At 37.6% G+C, this 18,931-nt stretch overlaps 1 protein-coding gene across 1 annotated transcript in view; it reads right to left on the reverse strand.

The window, feature by feature from the left end:
• HAO1 (hydroxyacid oxidase 1) overlaps window positions 1-17,147 on the reverse strand; it is a 50,927-nt gene extending 33,780 nt beyond the window's left edge. The window contains exons 1-2 of the mRNA XM_045528091.1: window positions 16,923-17,147; window positions 11,058-11,209 (exon numbers count right to left, since the gene is read on the reverse strand). Of these exons, the coding sequence (XP_045384047.1) occupies window positions 11,058-11,209; window positions 16,923-17,107 (337 nt within the window). The 5' untranslated portion in view covers window positions 17,108-17,147. The remainder of the gene's footprint in view (window positions 1-11,057; window positions 11,210-16,922) is intronic.
• Window positions 17,148-18,931: the final 1,784 nt, after the last annotated feature.

Here is an 18,931-nt window from a genome sequence, read left to right on the forward strand (position 1 = left end):
CAATAACCTAGTATAGGTTAAGTCTGGTTCTGACTTCCCAAACTGCCATTCAGTAGAGGATTAGCTGAATTTCCTATACTAGAGAACCTGTAAACAACTTTTGAGGTTTGCATCAACTCATATCAAACATGAATGCAGCTACCTTTGGAATTGACACAAATCCTAAACTCTAATGTACAGTCATTTATTAATAAATGGGCTAGAATAGGCAAATGGCTTTGCAAAACAGCACGAATTGGTAATGCCTTCCCTGTGGCTGAGAAATGCAATTGTGCTTTCAGAGTCTGGCAGAATTTTTTGTTTTGTTTTGTTTTTGTTTTTGTCTTTGGCATCGAGCCTTAATGAAAACATTTATTTCTGATCCAGGTAATCTGGATGTGAAGGAGCAAAGATAAAAAACCTATTGAGTACTTAAATGTTAAAAACCTGGATATTAAGTCTGCCCTAGGTTTTTAAACGAAACCTACTCTGAACACACCACTCTCATTTGTCTAGAGTCTTCATCTGACTTCCTGTTCATTTCAGGCCGTCATTCTGAAAGTGACAGGGTCTTCAGAAGGGGATTATATTCAGGCTACATCCAATACTGTTTCATGTTTGAGGATTTAAACTAACCTTTGGCTGGTAACCAACAGGCACTTTCATACCATGCTCTGTCCAGGGCTTCTCAAGATTTGGTGTGCACAGGGGTCACGTGGGGATGTTAACAAATTTCAGACACTGACCCAGTAGGTCTCAGTAGTGGGACCTGAGATCTGCATTTCCAACAAGCCTCCTAATGATGCTGATGCTGTTGTTGTTCCATGGACCATACTTTGAGAATGATGAGGTAGATATTTTCTTTCACGAGGACTTCTCTGAGTTAATGGGCTACTTGTGATGGCCTAAGCAAAGACAGGACCTCATAGAAAATGGGAGAGAGAATCTTAGCAGCGGTGGTGGAGTGGATTGTGGTGGTCACATGGCTTGCCACTTGCCAACCATACCCCACTGATGCATCTGTCTGTCTCCTCTGTTGGTTCCCCTCCGGAGAGGCCACAAGTACATATGCCATGTTTGCTCATACATTCATCCCTAATTAAAGTCAAAGAATTAAAGTGTGTTAGAGTGGCAGCCCCTTAGCACACTTAACCATCATCATATGTATTTTATAAGCTTTTATAAGGATTTGTCCAGCTTTCAGATTTCAGATTAGAAACAAAAAATAAAAATAAAATGGCAGAAGATAAGATGAAGAGAGAGGTTACTGAAAGATGAGAAGGCACAATTTACCAATTACAAAATAGCTTCCAAATGTTTCATGTAATTTCCAACAATCTTACACAAAGAAATAAGATGATGGATCATCCAGTAGAACAAAAGTCCATCATGCTAGGCTTGACAAGGAAGAGAAGTATAACACATTTGAGAACGATGTTCATCTATTGCCACCATCATCCCCACCAAACAACAATAAAGAAAAATATAAAATATTAGTTATCATTGGGAGTAGATGTCCATTGTTTGGAATATTAATTCATGTGGGACAAATCATATACCCAGATTCCAGCTGAACAATTAAGCTGCATGTTACCTTGGGTCCAAATAATGTCTTTGAAAACAACTCTCTTCTATGGAAAAGGAGAGCTGAGTTTCCAAAATCATGGTTTCAAAGGAAAAAGGTGAAGGAAGAGAAAAGAGGTAATATGTTTAAAGGGCCTAAAATTGTTGTTGTTGTTTTTAGGTGCATTTGATTAAAAAGCTCCTGCATAACTTAGTCACCAAAACAGCTGCACTGAAAATAATTTTGTTGAGTAAACTCATTTTGTCATCTGCACAGGAAGTCATTACATAATGAGGAAAATATTCAATGACCACGTACCAAGCAGTTGTGTGGTTCTAAACTCAAGGTCTGACATACTGAAGTGTTTGCATAACTGCACACCATTGCGTGTGTCAGGCTTTCTTCACAGAGGTACTACCTTTATACAAGTTTGTTAAATACACAATTAACAGTGTTGTGTAAATGTCTAAAATTACAGTTGAGATTCCCCAGAAAAATAAGGTTCTGCAGTCAGTGATGTAAGAGAAGAACAAAACTTCCACTTATAATTATGCTTGAAATACTTAGAAGTGGTCAAACAAATCTTAATTTATAATTTATGCGAGTTAACCAATTTAAACGTTGCCAAGAAAGGTCAGGAAACCAGACTTAATCTTCCCAGTGCTTTCATGTTGGTCCATTATCTGAATCTGGAGTGGTGTAATCTTGAGTGATCACACTGCTATACCTCTAGACCTCTTTCCTACTGTATGCAAATATTTGCAAGAAAAAATCAGTCCCAGTGACATCTTAGCTCTCTCTTCCTTGCTTCTACTTTGTCTCTGGGGCAGAACTCTGCAATGGACTAAAACTTTAGCTCTACCATAATGAATCATTATTCTGTCCTCTTTTTTGAATTGTCAATTTCTGGCATAATTGGCAGATCACATGGAGACCATAACACAGTGATAGAACTTTTAATGATGGTTTCAAGAAGTATCGTGTTTGCACACAACTTCAGTCAACCTCCCAGAATTTAGCAGTCTCGGTGTTGGGATACACATGTGGAGCCTCGGACTTCCCATTGTCACATTTTAATGTCATCAGGTACACTAACAATTCAGAGAAGGAGCAATCTCATGCTCTTAAGAAAGCCACCCAATAGCTTAATTTTTGGTGCAAAATCCTAGAAATCGTACCATTTGATAATGGTCTTTATGTATTGGTTTATTTATCTGTTTTTTTTTTTTTTTCTGAGACAAAATCTCTCTCTGTCACCCAGGCTAGAGTGCCATGGCTTCAGCCTAGCTCACAGCAACCTCAAACTCCTGGGCTCAAGCAATCCTCCTGCCTTAGCCTCCCGAGTAGCTGGGACTACAAGTGCGCCACCACATTCTGCTATTTTTTTCCATTTTTAATAGAAACGGGGGTCTTGCTCTTGCTCAGGCTGGTCTCAAATTCCTGACCTCAAGCGACTCTCCCATCTTGGCCTCCCAGAGTGCTAGGATTACAAGCGTGAGCCACTGCACCCGACCCGATAACAATCTTTAATATAGCTAGATTCTAATTTTTGAATAGGTGTTTTTGATCAACAATGTTTGTCTCACTGAAAAGTAATTTCAACACTGAAGCTACCATTTTAATGAAAATACTTTAGAGATAAATTATATATTGTATAGACATACAATATAGTATATACACATGTATATAAAGGAGGTCTATAATCTTTTAATACAGACATATGTATATGGACTGAGCGTGCATACTCACAGAAAGAGTATGACCACTGGCCTTTTACTGTTGCAAAAGCAAGTCCCAAACAAAAAATTGAGCTGAAATTGGTTGGAATAAAGGTGAAACAAGATGTGAACTGATGTTTTTTTTTACTACAATGACACCAAGAAGTATTCCCTTGCAAATATTTTTCTAATGTAATTTGGACACAGCTTTAGTGAATCCTTTCTCCTGTATTCCTCCCTACTTTTGTTTCTTCTTAGTAAAAAATGGACAAAATAATGGATGCGATAAATAACTTGGTCACACTGTAGCGTAAAATAGACCTAAGTTGGAACCTCATCTCCACCATTGACTGGCACTAGGCTTTGTTCAAGGTCTTCCTTCTCCTCCACTGTCAAATGAGAATGAGAATTACCTCACAGGTCTATTGTAAAGATTAATCACAGGGACTAAAGTCCAAGCATTACACCTGGTACGTAAAAGGCACTCCACTTCAGAGAGAGTAAAAAAAAAAAAAAAATTTAAAGCAAGCTTTGCCTAGATTAGGTAAAATTGAGAGTCATGGGGATATTTTCCTAGTAGGTAGACTGAAATGTGTATCTACTTGGTCACCTAGTACAACACATATAAATCAATAAAGCTTTCAAAAGTACATCGTTTGGGTTTGGAGCAAAGGAAGTGACAATTTTTCCTGTTGAATGGTCTTTCACTCAGTGTTAAGGTTGATCGCTTAATCTCGGAAAATCCAGAAAATTCAACAGCTAAAGATCTCACCTACACCCTAATTCAGTTCTTTGGAGTCTGTGTGGCTCTTTGTGTTACTCTGCAGTCTGCTCCACCTGCACCTTAATAGGTGGTCAAGGCAGAGCTGAGTCCCAAAACTTCACTCTGGAATGTTCTGCCCTTTTAGGCTCAAAAAGAAAGTGTTTAGATTTAATGGTTTTATGGCCCATCAAATCCTGTGTGGTAGCCTCTAATTACATCCAGGGGCTGGAATTTCTTTTAAACTTTTTTTTTTTTTTTGACAGTTTAATAAGAATTTGCTAATATGCTGAGCATTCCTGCAACGCATTAGGTAGGTTTTAATTTTTCTCCATATGAGGTCCCAGCACTCCCTCATGTGGTATTTGTCTACATAACAAGTTGGAAGCCAAAGGATAAATGAATATTTAATCTCTTTTTCTCTTTATTTTTGATTTCTCATGTTTAAAAGAAAAAAAAGGAAGCTCCTGTAGATCCATGGAAGATGAAGTAAAATTTTATTATAGCCACTATGCAAAAAACATGAGAGATTTCCATGATAATGCTCTTAAAGCATCAAGTGTCAGAGTAAAGCATTTTATTAATTGGTTCTTTGAGAAGTCAGAGATCCTATACTAACCTTGCAAGACTGAAATTTAACATGATACCACTTATGTTATATGCTTCTAGCATTTACGTTTATCTTGCCATTTCCTTCAATATGTTAAATGTTTGTAGAAATGATTCTATAGTCTCCCCCTGAAGAATATAAAGGACAAAACTCAAAAAAATCAAAACAAAAAAATAATCTATTAGGGTTGCAAATGGATATGCCATTATAAGTAGAGGCACTTACGAGATTGCTTAAATATTATAGCAATTGACAATTATTAAAATGTTGATTAATCTACAGCAACAAATCTTTTATTCATAACATGATGCATGACAAACTGTCCTTCATCCAGTGTTTTCCAGTTATTTTCCTTCCACTTTAAAAGAGTTTTAGGAATTTTAATTCTTGCTTGTTTGTAACTCAAGACTTTTTTAATGCTCCCAAATTTTCTAAACAGCTCAGGTTTCCTAATAATTTCATTTTCTGTAACTTATTTCATCTTCTCAAAGTTAAAAGGGTAAAACTATTAAAACATAGATGTTTGCAATTAATATTCTAAGACTATAGCATAGGGTTTCCCTTAGGGTACTTGCTGCAGTTAATGACTTTTGGAACTATCAGTAACTATCATATTATAGACAGTATTGCCTAAGCGATTAATAATATAAGCAAGGTTTAACCTCTCCAAGCCTTAGTTTCCACACCCACAAGGCTTAGCGAAAGATCCTCAGGGCTCTGGGCTCATTTTAGGTTGGTAGTAAGGGACAGATGAGATGAAAAAGTCAAATTTCCTGGTGCATATTAACTGCACAATAAATGTTGGTTATCACTGTTTTTCACAAGACTCTGAAGTATCATTTTCTAAGGTTATACAGCATTTATTAAACAACTATTTGTGTTTTCAGCAAGATCCAGAGATAATGACATATCTCCTTCCTCTCCTATATGCCAAGATGGCGGTATGAGAAATGGAAATCAAATGAAGACAAGGACTGACATAAAGTGTGGTGGAAAGAAGTGTGATTTCAGAAATATAAGAAAGGGCAGCTCAGTACTTAGAATCGTTTGCTTCTCTTTTTGTATTTGACAAAATATTAAATGGGAACAAAAATAGTATATGTATTTACATACTAAAAAAATTGTAAAGGTCATCCACTCCTGTTGGGAATTTTCTAGTTTTGTTTTTGGAGTTGCTTTCTCATTGTGGAGGGGTTTTGTTTGTTTGTTTGTTTTTAACTTAGTAGAAGAACTCTTTCTTTAAAGAACTCTTCATCTGAAACCCAACACAAGCAGCTGTATGCACTGTGTCACACCTAAATTCCCTAATATCCCTGGAAACAACCACAGCCCCTTTGGGACATGGTATGCAAACCAGTGGTCTTGCTTAAGCAGTTCACTTTATCAATGAGGAAACATAATCCCAGAGAGTGACAATATCCTGCCATAAGAAGTGAAACCAGTTAGTGGTGAATTACCACATAAATCAGATGTCCCAGCTGGACAGCCCAGGGGACACTTGTAGCCCACAGAAGTGTTTGCTTTGGCCCACACATTGTTGCCCCAAACAATGTTTTAGGGAATTTTGATTTATTGGCCAACATTTAAAAACCAGAAGATTGTACATAAAAATCAAGACTTCTGGCTTCTCTTAAAATTTGTGAAGTTTTGGAAACCTCACATCCTCACTCCCTTGGGCCAGCAAGAGCTAAGATGTGGCCGCCCCCTTTAGATGGAACCTGCAATCTCAGGCTTGCTGTAGTGTCCACTCGAAGCCTGCACTGTTATTTTCTTAACTTCATCCCTCTTTGGACATTCACATTACAAGCCTGGCCCTCAAAGGCATTTTTGAGATTCCTGCATAAAGCTGAAAACAAAAATATTTTTAGCAAAAAAAAACCAAAACAACTTTCACTTCCACTTAGGTGTAAATGGAGTGCCATTTTCTGAAGATGAGTTTTTATGTGAGAAAGCGATTTGGGGACTTTGGGCTCTGAGGGGGCTAATAAAAGTGTGTATGTCCTATTTCTGTAAGCTTCTCTAGCATGTATTTCATGAATCCTCACAAGAAACCCTGGAGGTAAGGGTTCTTATTCATCTAGGGTTACCAGATTGAGCAAACAGACAGAACACTGAGTTACAAATGATTTGTTGTTTATCGGAAATTCAACTATCACTGGCCCCTTGTGTTTGATTTGGCAACCTTATATCCATCACCATTTTGAAATGAAAATAGAGTAGCTTCGTTGGTCACTCTGCAACCACACAGATACAGACGTGTGAAAGAGCGGAGTTCTGTCCTCCAGCCCAGTTCGTACAGGGCTTGTGCCCCACGGTGGTGAGAGGAAAAGCAAACGTGCCCATGATGTCAGGCTCTGGGAGGAAGTCGGGACAGTCAACTGGGACTATGTAAGACCATGTGAGATAGAGTGAGACGATGGTGCCATGGCAACTCTCAGAACTTTCGGAGGCCCATTCTAATTACTCAGGCCAGATCATTGTCTGTGGACTCAAATGCTTTTCACTTACTCTCACTGACCATGCTGCTGGGGACACCTCTCCAGAGAGGTTGCTAACCAACTTCTGTCTTCTGAATTTGGCCTCAGCTTCCCTTCCTATCAAGGGGCTAAGTCCCTAGAAACAGGAAAACGTAGGTGCCAGATGATGAGGAGGGTAACAACAACAACAACAAAAATCCTCCAGAACATCTTCCCTGGATTTTCCAAGGATCAGACTTGCTTGAGAGGATTTCCGTATTCTTTCTGGGAATGATGACATCAATCAAATAATACCTTCATTTTCTGAAAGAAAATAATGTTCTCATGCTCTTGCTTAAATTTGCCTGTGGCTACCTATATAGTCTTCAGCGAGCTATCACCCTGGTTTCCACACCTCCAGAAGCCAACGGTGACACAAGAGGTGAGAGCAAGTCATCTTATTTGGCAATGATCTCAAGATGAGTGGAAGGAGTGGGGACGTGAGAGAGGCAGGAGAAGGCAGCCAATAAAGGAGCATGTGTCAATGGGCAGGTAAATTCTGTGGGCAACTGGGGCTCAACCCTTCTAGCAAACACTGGGTGACACTGCTGGAAAAGGATTCAGTTACCCTGATCAAAGCGAGTTGAGGTATTTATCCACCAACTGCTGCACATCATTGGCTGAGGGACCCACTCCCAACCCATCTATACGTGGGCTCCTGTTGCCAGACAAACTGTCAGGGAAAAAGCAGCAGGTTCTGACAGCAAGGGGAAGTAGCAAGGGGATGTATCCAGGGCACCAACAGCATCTGGTCCAGGCGTTCCTTCTTTCCTTCCACGTAACCCATTATTCTCCAAACCCACGAACCAAGGACTGCTCTTTGTTACAAGCTAATGGCCGTTGGCTCGAAGGGTACATCTAGATTTTAAATAGGCAACAACCCATAGGTGGTCGGTCATTGGAACATAAACGAAAACCTCAAGAGTGTTGAAATCCTTGAGGGATGTTTCTAGTACAAATGCGGAATATAAACTGATGTTGCTGCCGTGAGCAGAATGTGATGGAGGATTTTAGATGTTTGACGGCAACTGTGTGTAAACTTTCATTGCCATCCCAGTTCCTCTGTCACCTTAATGTCACTACACCCTCCCTGTTCTGTCGGTTCCACCTTATCTATTGTATATTTCACTTTCCTGGGGCCCTGCTTTGCCTGGACCTAAAACTATAAATTAATTACTTCTGGGGGCGGGTGTCATGGGCTTCTCTTCATGACACTTTAGAGGATTTGCTGGAAATTAAAGACAACACAAAGTGGTTGGGAGCCCAGATTCTAGAGACAGAATGCCTGGATCTCTGTCATTTATGAATCGCATGACCCTGGGCAAGCTACTTGTCTGGCATGTGCCTCAGTGTCTCATGTGTAAAATAGGCTTAATAATATGACCTATCCCTTTGGGCCGCTCGGAGGATTCAATGCTTTAATGCTTGTAATGTACATAGAATGGTTCCCAGAACACAGTCACTGCTTTGTAAGTGTTTGTTAAATAAATCTAAAGGGATAAACTTCTAACAGGCATTTAATATTCCCCCATGGTTAGTGCTGGGGGAAACAATGTTGTATAAATGAGTCCTGCCTGGGCTATCACATCATAATTTCTAAGTAAGCTTCCTTCTTCTCTTTCTGCCCAGCCCAACACCACCAAGAATAAGCACTGGTCTTCAAAACCATCAGAAGTGAGTTGGAGAGTAAAGCTGGTAATTGACTAGCTAAGAAAACTTGCTTTCTCTGGAATGCTAGCTATTCGCCCACATAATGAGGATCTGTAAAATATAAAATAAACTAATATATGTAGAAATAATTTGCTTGCTGCATGGTGTCCTACCAGGTGAGCTCTGCTTACTGCCTTCTCTGCTTCCTTCCCTCATTTCCATTCAAAAAATAGTTTGTAAGTATGGACCAAAACTCAGAAGAATATAAAGCCAAGAGTAATCTCATCGCTCATAAAGAAACATTTGTAAACTGTGGTCAGCATCTTGGTCTTTAAAACTAAGTATATTTTAGGATCTATTAAAAACTATCATTTGTAACTGCTTTTTAAAAATATTATTGTAAAATCTTTCTATGCCATTATACTCTTCCTATGGTACAGTTTTTAAAATTTTATGCTATATTTAATGTACCCTACTTTTTGCAACCTATCTCCAATAATAGGACATTTGGTTGGTTTTTTTTTTTCTCTAATGTTTCTCCCATTAAAAATAACAAAGCCATGAAAATCATTGCAGAAATGTCTTTCCTCAAAAATCATAATTATTTCCTTGGAAATTTTAGAGGAGAATTTACAGCATCACATGAAATTCACAGTTTTATAGCTTTGATATAGAGTGCCAAATTATTTTTTAAAAATATTGTTTCACTTTATACTTTTCCAATCAGTGTTTGAAAATGCACATTTTCCCCAATCTAATAATACTGTATAATCTTAAAATAATAATTTTCTATCCATAAAATAGAATATATGGTTATAATTTATATTTCTTTGCTTATTAATGAAATTTAATAGTTTTCTTATGCTCATTGGCCATTTTTATGTATCCATTTGTGAATGTTCTATTTATATCTTTTTCTCACTTATATCTTTTTGTCCCTTTTGGGTCATATATTATTTTTTATTCAAAATAAAGGATTTTACATAGAAAGGACATTAACCCTTTTCAATCTCATATTTTTTCAATTTTTTTCAGTTTGTCATTTGCTTTCAATTTTTATAGAAATGTGAGAGCACTGACGTTTTAGTTTTTTTATGTTCATTTGTTTGCTTTTATTTTAATGGTTGTTGCTCTGTAGCATCATGCCTGTAAAGGCCTTTCTTATCCTAACTTTAAATAGATATATACACACTTAGTATTTTCCTGTTCTTTTTTTCTTCTCCCTGCCTATGTTTCAGAATTACCATAGACAGATAGCTGAAGACCCAAAGCTATGTATCTGTGTATGATCCTGGAATTAAAGAAGCTGCCAGCCTCTGACCTAAGTCTATCAAGCAAAACCTCATTGTACCATTCTGATATCCCAGGCAAAATTTTGTGTTAGACATTTCAAGAAGGAAGGCAAATTCATAAAATCCTTAATTCTTAAAACCGAAATGCTTTAAAATAGTATTTGGTTCATGCTCTTTTGATCTGCATTTCCTGCCTTGCTTAGCATGAAAAAAATTCATTACTAACTGTAATATGAGTTTCTGAAGCAGAATTTGGGGAGAGTTATTACTATGCATAGCCTTTCAAATGCTCATAGCTGCCAGGGAACTGGAAAGTTAATAAATTAGCCCTAATAAGAGATTTCTTTCCATCATATTTGATTTTCTCATCACTCCTTACCAAGGCAGCTGGACATGCTCTATTTGAGAATGTAACTCATCCATAAAAAAGAGTCATGCTCCAAAATCATGGAAGAAAACAACCAACCCGGTTGCTGCATTTGCTCTTTCACTGTGGGAACACTTTGGCTTAGTAGAAGCAGAAAGGCTTTGAGATACAAGGTGGTCATAAGGTTGAATCCAGTTTCTGTGACTACCTGACTACTTTGGGTGTGTCCATTTCTCAGATCTCCATTTCCTGAGATGCTGACATTAACACTCATAACAGTTACTGAGCCACTACTCTGTGCCAGGCACTTTGTATGTGTGAACTCATTCAATCGTCACACTAACCCAATGAGGTAGGTACTATTTTTAATCCCCATTTTACAGCTGAGGAAACCAAGGCACAGAGAGAGCATCTTATCCAGAGTCTCACAGCTAGAAAGTAGAGGAACAGGAATGCGACAGGCATTTCAACAGTAGAGTTAATGAGCTTAATTTTTCTTATTATAAAAACATCCAGGGAAGCATTTGCTTGGTGCATACAGAGAAGGAAGTTGCTAAATGTTAGTCCCCTTCTGTCCCTATGGTGAGGACCCTCTTCCTACCTCTCACAGTTGCAAGTTCCCCGTCCTCATGAGCCATGCGCTGCATGGCAGTGGCCCCCGCACATATGGGCATGCTGACCCTCTGTCCTAGAACGGAAGTGGACAGGTCTATTTCAGCAACATTCCGGAGCATCCGTGGATACAGCTTCCATCTAGAATTAAAAAAAAAAAAAAACAGTTTTAGAATTTCAAAAACATAATCAAAGCTTTGACATGTTTTAGTTAAAAAGAAAAAAATATTGTTTTTTCTCATCAAGCAAATTATTTTATAAAGCTAAAGAGCCAATTTTAATGTTTGTTAGGATAGAAAGTTAACAATAAGATGATAATGAAATTCCCAAGCAATTTATTTTATTAAAGTATAATTAACATACAATAGAATTCACCCATTTTAGCCTACAGTTTTGTAAATTTTGACAAATGCATAAGATGATTTAACTGTCACAACAATCAAAAAAGATCTAGAAAGTTTCAACTATACCCAAAAATGTCTTCCATTTGCTTTTGTAGTGAAAGTCCCCAGTTCAATCCCCTGACAACCACTGATATGTTTTTTTTTTTTCCCTTTGTCCTGATAACTTTGCTTTGCAAGAATATTATAGAAACAGAAACATGCAGTATGCAACCTTTTGAGTCTGGCTTCTTTCACTTAGCGTAATTCGTTGCATATTGTTGCATGTATCAGTCGTTTGTTTCCTTTGGTTGATAAATTGTTTCCATTGCACAAGATTACCACCATTTGTTTATCCATTCCCAGGCTAAAGGACATTTAGAATATTTCCAGTTTGGAGTGATTGTTAATAAAGCTACCACAAACATTCACTTACAGGTTTTTGTGTGAACATAGTTTTCATTTCACTTTCAAAAGCCATTTTGAAGATGGTACAAAGTGCATAGAAGTTAGATTACAGTTGAAGAAGATAGGCTATGTCTACTTTGTCTTTTTTTGTATAATAGGCAGTAGCTTCAGGCAATTACTTTGAAAATTACAATTTGGTTTCTTCAAAATCCTTGAGCTCTATGCTGTATTCATTGAAGTATGATAATAAACGAAGATTTTTTTTTAGTTTAATTGAACATTTTCCTCAAAAATGTTATTTGACAGGAATTGAAATTTTTAAAGAGTTTTTGACTTCTCAAAATTATTCTAAATTACTTTTTCTGTGACTCTTCTGTGTTGGAATGAAAAGTACCAATAAACCAACAACCAAAAATGCACTAGTAAAATTTATAGGAGAACTAATTCTCTTTCCTCCCAGGAAAATTTATATCTCCTATTTGTTGGGGTTTATTATTCTCCTCATTAGTGCTGTTTAAAACTGCAGAAAATACAGCCCTATTTCTAACATGCATTAGTATAATAAACGTGTTGTATAGACACACATAACATTCCTAACCAGCACTCACCTTTCACTACCTAGATTTAACTCTGTTTCCAGAGAGATCAAGATTTTTTAGTAAATATAGTGTTGTATGATTTAGTAATGGAGTAACCCCCCAAAAGTCCTTAATTGAAGCATACTTCCTGGAGCGGAAGAAGAAATTCTGCCTTCATGTTGCTTTGTGGAGTAGCTGCGGGTCTGTAATCTAACCCTTCCTCACATAATAAAGTAAAAACATCCAGTCCCTGAAAAGCATAATAAAGAAGTTTTACTGTGTGATTTCTATGCTATTCCTTTGAACATCATAATTGTCATTATTTTATGTCACACCACATGCTCTGTTGCTGGAAGTCTTTTCTTCTCGACTGACCCTCACAGCATGATTCTTTGATCTCCATTTTGAAGGGAGAGAAGCAGAAGCCTTGAAGGGAGTTTTTATTACCAATCATCTCTAAGTGTGTTATTAGAATGAGAGAAAACGATTTTAATAGCAGCGATCGGCATGCCAGCCTTGGAAGGCATTAATATTTACTTAGAGCTGAAGAAACAATGAAAGCTTTTATGAAGAGAACACACAAGGCCTCAGGGCCCCAGCTGTGTGTCTGTGTGTGTGTGTGTGTGTGTGTGTGTGTGTGTATGTATGTTTGTGCAACAAGAGACATTTTTAAATGGCAAACTCCCATTTATGAGGCAAGGCTGCATCCCTCTATCCCCAGGCAGTAGTTTGACATTTGTCCACGTGGTGGCGCAGTCACTTTACTGTTAATAACTGTGCGATCTTGCTTCCCCATAAAACACTATTTTCTGCTCCGAGGATATTACAGAGACTTATCAACTAATGCACAAAATGAAATTCCTATGCAAAATTAGATAAAACTCAGTGGAATGAGAAAACGTATGCTCTCTAAAGATTCCTCCATGTTTTGATATTTTTCAAATAGCAATTACAGTAACTTTATCAGATAGTTCAGTAGCAGCTTTTTACTCCAATTTTAAGTAACTTTCCCACAATGATACATAAAATAGTACCTCACTTTAATTTTGGACTGTGCTCTAAGGGAGTCTCCACTTTGTAAAAAGGATATGAAGACTGTCAAACAGTTGAACCAATTAAATAATACACCTCAAAATAAACTTACCAAAAAATCAGGTGATATGCACACTCCCTAGGAGGTAGCTACTCTGTTGAAGGAAGACATGCATCAGCCAGCTTTAAAGCTTTGTGTTGTTTTTTAATCACACCAACACAGTTAATCAAAGTTTTGTAAGTTTTTGTCCTGTCCCGAAGTTACTCAGTACACATGTAGGATGGGAATAATCAAGTACCATGTAATTCACATAACGCATGAAGCACTTTGCAGTTCACAACTTGGAAGTCACCAAGCCTTCTATATCTCACAAAGTTTCTAGAATTTCGAGGGCTGCAGAGGTGGTCAGTCTGCTTTGCCTCACCCCTTCACTCCAGTTGGCTCCAAATTGCATTCCAGTATTCTCTACATTAATTTTTTTATTCTAAATATTTAAAGCATATAAACCAAAAAGCACCTTAGTCACCTGTTATGTATACTAGCTGAATGATTTTGTGACATTTATGCTTATGAGAAGAATACTGAAAATGTCACTAAAAATTGATATTGCTTCTCAAATATTAAAGTGAGAGAATAATATCAATTTTACCCATTGGTTATTTAAAAGAAGACAACACAATTTTCAGTGTCAATGGGTGATGTGGCAGAAAAGAGATGAGCTTCCTTTTTTGAAATCATGGGGCTTCTAAATACCTAAATTGTAGAATATTTTTCAGTAATAATTTCAGGAAAAAAAAAAACTCAAAACATGTGCAGACCATAGTTGAGAAGCCTACTTTGAGTTAATGTGTAAGAGTAACAAAATACTGTTCCTTTTCAAATTAGCCTCAATCAGTTCAGGCCATTGCAAAATGTAGCAAGCTGACATTTGCCCTATCTTGTCATATTTGAAATGAGAAATTTTGGTCTTCTGAGTGGTTCCATGTATTCATCTTTTTGTAATTTTTTTCTTTTGCCACAATAATATTAGAGTCTTTAGTCTTATTCAGAAATGTTTCCGAGCAATTTCTGGGTCACCTGACTGACCCATATCCCCAGAACTCGGAAATGTGGTTGTCAGAGCTGAGCACAGAGATTAAAAGCTGTCACTGTGAATGACCTTTTGTTGTACTTGTGGGAAGGAGACGTGTAGATATTTCATAAATGTCTTTGAAATACCCCGACCTTGTGCCACAATGGGTTAGCTGAGGTTTGGTTGAACTGTTCTTTTCATTTGGATCAGAATGAGAAATTTCAGGTGGATTTGCTTCATGCCAGCAACCCAAAGCCAACACAACCCTGGCAGAAAGTCTATTCTTAGTTGCATGTGACCAGCTAGATGATATGGGGTGAGGAATCAAGGATCAAGTAGCAAATTACACATCAAAGGAGGAATTGAGATGTTAGCTAGGTAACAGCCTCTAACATTTGTTGCCATAAAATCTCAGGCAGTTGATTTAAAAAAAAAAAGCGTCAGCCGTCTGCCAAAGAAAGTAGATTAATACATTTTTTTTCTTTTAAAGTTAAACAAAAGGGAATGATCAAAGTTCATGGAAAAGGTAGTATTGCAAACTCATTCTCATTATCTGTGTCCTGTCCCTAAGTTACTCAGTACACACATAGGACCGGAATACTCACTGCAGTGCCATGTTATTTACATAGGCATGAGGCCGTTTGCCAGTTCACAACTTGAAAGTCATCAAGCCTTCTGTATCTCACAAAGTTTCTATTATAGAATTTCTAGGGCTGCAGAGGTGGCCCATCTGCTTTGCTGCACCCCTTTGCTCCCTCTCTGAGACCTCCACTGGGCCAAATGTTTGGGGTCCATTTTGCATCAGGTCTGTCCAACAGCATTATGGAGGTCAGTGTGCATCCAGTGGAATGTAAGCTCCTGTGGATGGGAACTTTGTCTGGTTCATGGCGCTATCCTCAGTGTGTAGTACAGAGTCTAGTCTGTAAGACCCTTAATCAGCCTGAGTTAATTAACTAGAAGGGAGTTGGAGGGGGCACAGGAGTGAGGAAGGCTCTATGTAAAATGAAATAGGTAGTCACTTGAGCACTGTGAGCTGAGCAATGTGGAGACATTAACCTGTAAATCTGTCAAGGGTCTGAAATTTCCTTCTTTCAAATGACCTATTTGGGTTAAGGAGACCACTCAGAGGCAAACCACATCACTTGGTGAATACAGTTGAAATTGACCCAAGAAAGGGGTATCTCTCAAGAGCAGAGACTTTTAAATGAGTCCAAAATATTAAATAATGATTGGAAAAGATCATGCAGAATCTGACACCCCTCTCCTCTTAGCCAACTCTCCCTTCTCATGATTTACCCAGCATGTGATGGGCTCATTTGGGTTCCAGGGAAAAACCTAAGACAAACTCACGACTTGAAGGGTTGAGAGAGGCCCTGCCCTTCACCCTGTCACCATTCTCTGATCTGTGGGTGAATCAGTGCTGTCTACGAGGAGTTGCCTTAGTTAGAACAATTTTATTCCTCCTAATTTACATATACAAAAGTGATTTTGAGTAATTTTATTATAGACTAAAGAAGAAATCAGGAAGGAAAGCCAATCTTCTCCTCCTGCATATTTTCTGCCTTTTTAAAATTTGCCACCAAGTATCCACAATATCCATTGCCTTTACTAAGAGCTATAATGTTAGACGGTTAAGACTGTATGAGGGTGTTGTAGTGAAGATACGCCTCTTCTACTCCAGCAAATAAACCATTTTTATAACTGCTGAAAGAAAAACATCCCTTAAAAGTTATTTTATTTCTTGTTTTTATTACAAACAGAAAACATAAACCATGACACCCACCATCTTGGGCTTTGAAGTATGAAAGTCAAGGGAAAACTAATTTAGGAAGAGAAATGAAGTGCTCTGGAGGAGAGATGAAACAGCAAGGTTGAGAGATTAATGCTACATAGACAAATTGAAATCTAAAGTGAAAGTTCAGACAACGGTAATCAAAATGAATGATAACACGGAAAGCCAGCAGGATGGGAACATTTGAAGCAACAATCCAATCTGGTTCAACCAGATAAGATAGTCGTTTTGCGTTTAATGCTGTTTCCTACACCATGAACATAAACACTCACTGCTGTACTCAGAGAAAAAGAAAATGTAGTCACCAGAATTTATCGCTATTTTTCTATATGTAGTTAAATTAATTATCATCATACTTCCAAGTGAGGTAACATAGGGTCGGCTTTTACAGTCAGTTGTTTAAGATTCCCAGGTTGGAATATTTTTAAACAACCTAAAAGCCAAGATTTCTCATAGCTCCAAGAATTTTTCTTCTCTCTACCAAGCACAAAGATAGACAAATAATTCTTCATCAACATAAAACTAGATTTTATTTTGGTACAATGTTTTTGTGTAATTTTAAACCTAACTTTAAAAAATAAATTTTCTTACCTGGAAAATGCTGCCATATTATCAGCCAAGGTTTCCTGATCATTTGCCCCAGACCTATAATAGTCATATATGGACTTTTGAAGTGTGGATTTAGCATGTTGTTCATAATCATTGATACAAAGTAGCCTAGGGAGCATTTTCGGTTTGTTGCAACCCCAGATGTTGTTTTGGCTATTTTTCTTCATACATTGCCTTCTACACCCTGACTGTTCCGTTATTTGTCAATTATTAATAGACTTTTGCCAAAGTTCAGGTTTAGTTCTTTGTTGATTATGTCAAGTAGACAAGCATTATATGCCTAGACTTTTACATTTCACTTTGCAGACTGTCTGCCAAAGAACAAACAAGTCCCGAGAAGTTGGGGTTGGGGAGACAGTAGGTGGGGATATTCCTACCCCCTCATGGGTGCTTCCTTCACCTCCCAAATAATCTCTTGTATTTGAGTACTTTTCTCACAGTTTTCTTTTGGTGAAACTCAAACCAGGACAAGGAGAGAAATATTAACAACTGCCCTGACGAGTGACTGTGAGGACCAAAGAATATATCATCAGTGAAACGCTCAGCACATGGTAGGTAGAGTTGACCCTTGAACAACATAGGTTTGACCTGCATCAGTGCACTTATATGTGGATTTTCATTTGCCTCTGCCACCCCTGAGACACCAAGACCAACGCCTCCTCTTCCTCCTCCTCCTCAGCCTCCTCAGTAGGAAGTCTACAAGCATGAAGACCTTTATGATCCACTTCCACTTAATAAATAGTAAATACATTTTCTCTTCATTGTGATTTCTTAATAATATTTTCTTTTTTTAGCTTATTTTATTGTAAGACTACAGTATATAATACATATACAAATATGTGTTAATCAACTGTTATCAGTAAGCCTTCTGGTCAACAACGGGATATTAATAGTTAAGTTATGGGGGAGTCAAAAGTTATACACAGGGGGCCAGAACCCCTAACCCCCACAGTTTTCAAGGGTCAACTGTATTCGGTAAATATCACCCACCATCACCTTCATAATATATTTTGCCAACAAATTTTTCCAAAAGTCTTTTGCTTAGCCAATTATATAAGTACAAACCCCTAACATGCAAAAAATTGGGATATTTGGACTTCTGGAAGGCCACTGCTGTTCTTCAAGTTGATCCTTTTCAATATTTTTTTGCTAGATTTGCAATTAGTTCAATGTTTTTCCTATGGTTTCAAGAGAAATGCCTTCCCGAAACAATGTATATTTATATAGCCAGATCTTTTTAACAACTCCTTTACCTCTACTTTACAAATCTTCATAGAATATAAAGGATAGGGTGCAAGATCATACTATAAGGGTCCTCTAAGTTTATTTTGTAAAAGAAAAATATTCTAAGGTGAAGAATACTAGGGGCCAGTATGTAATCTGTGACTTGGTTTAGACCTGTGGCTACAGAGTATACACACAGCCCAGTCAACTATCCTATAAAATTCCCATGCTGTGGATCACAAAAAGGAGTAAGAGAGAGGCTATCAATCAAACCCATTTCCACTACTGACAAAGCAACTAGAAACCAAAGATTTTTGTTCCATAGCGGTCCACTGGGAAAACTGGGAATGAAACCACAACCAAAATTATAAGCTACCCTTTCCCAGCAATAATCATATACATAGTATCTAAAGAGTAGACAGTTTTAAATTAATCAAAATAGCTTTATGCTGTTAGGAATGACATTGAATTATACAATACATAGGTTTGTTCTTAAAGTTCACAAATGCTTACCTTTTGCATCAGTGTAGTGATAGGTCAAATGACATAATTGGTATTGGGATGTTAAAACTCTGTTAATAAGATAAACAATGTCTAGGCCGGGTGCAGTGGCTCATGCCTGTAATCCTAGCACTCTGGGAGGCCGAGGCGGGTGGATTGTTTGAGCTCAGGAGTTCGAGACCACCCTGAGCAAGAGCGAGACTCCGTCTCTGCTAAAAAGTAGAAATAAGTTAGCTGGACAACTAAAGATATATGGAAAAAATTAG

Source organism: Lemur catta, chromosome 17 (genome assembly GCF_020740605.2).
Source record: "Lemur catta isolate mLemCat1 chromosome 17, mLemCat1.pri, whole genome shotgun sequence".
Lineage (NCBI taxonomy): Eukaryota > Metazoa > Chordata > Mammalia > Primates > Lemuridae > Lemur > Lemur catta.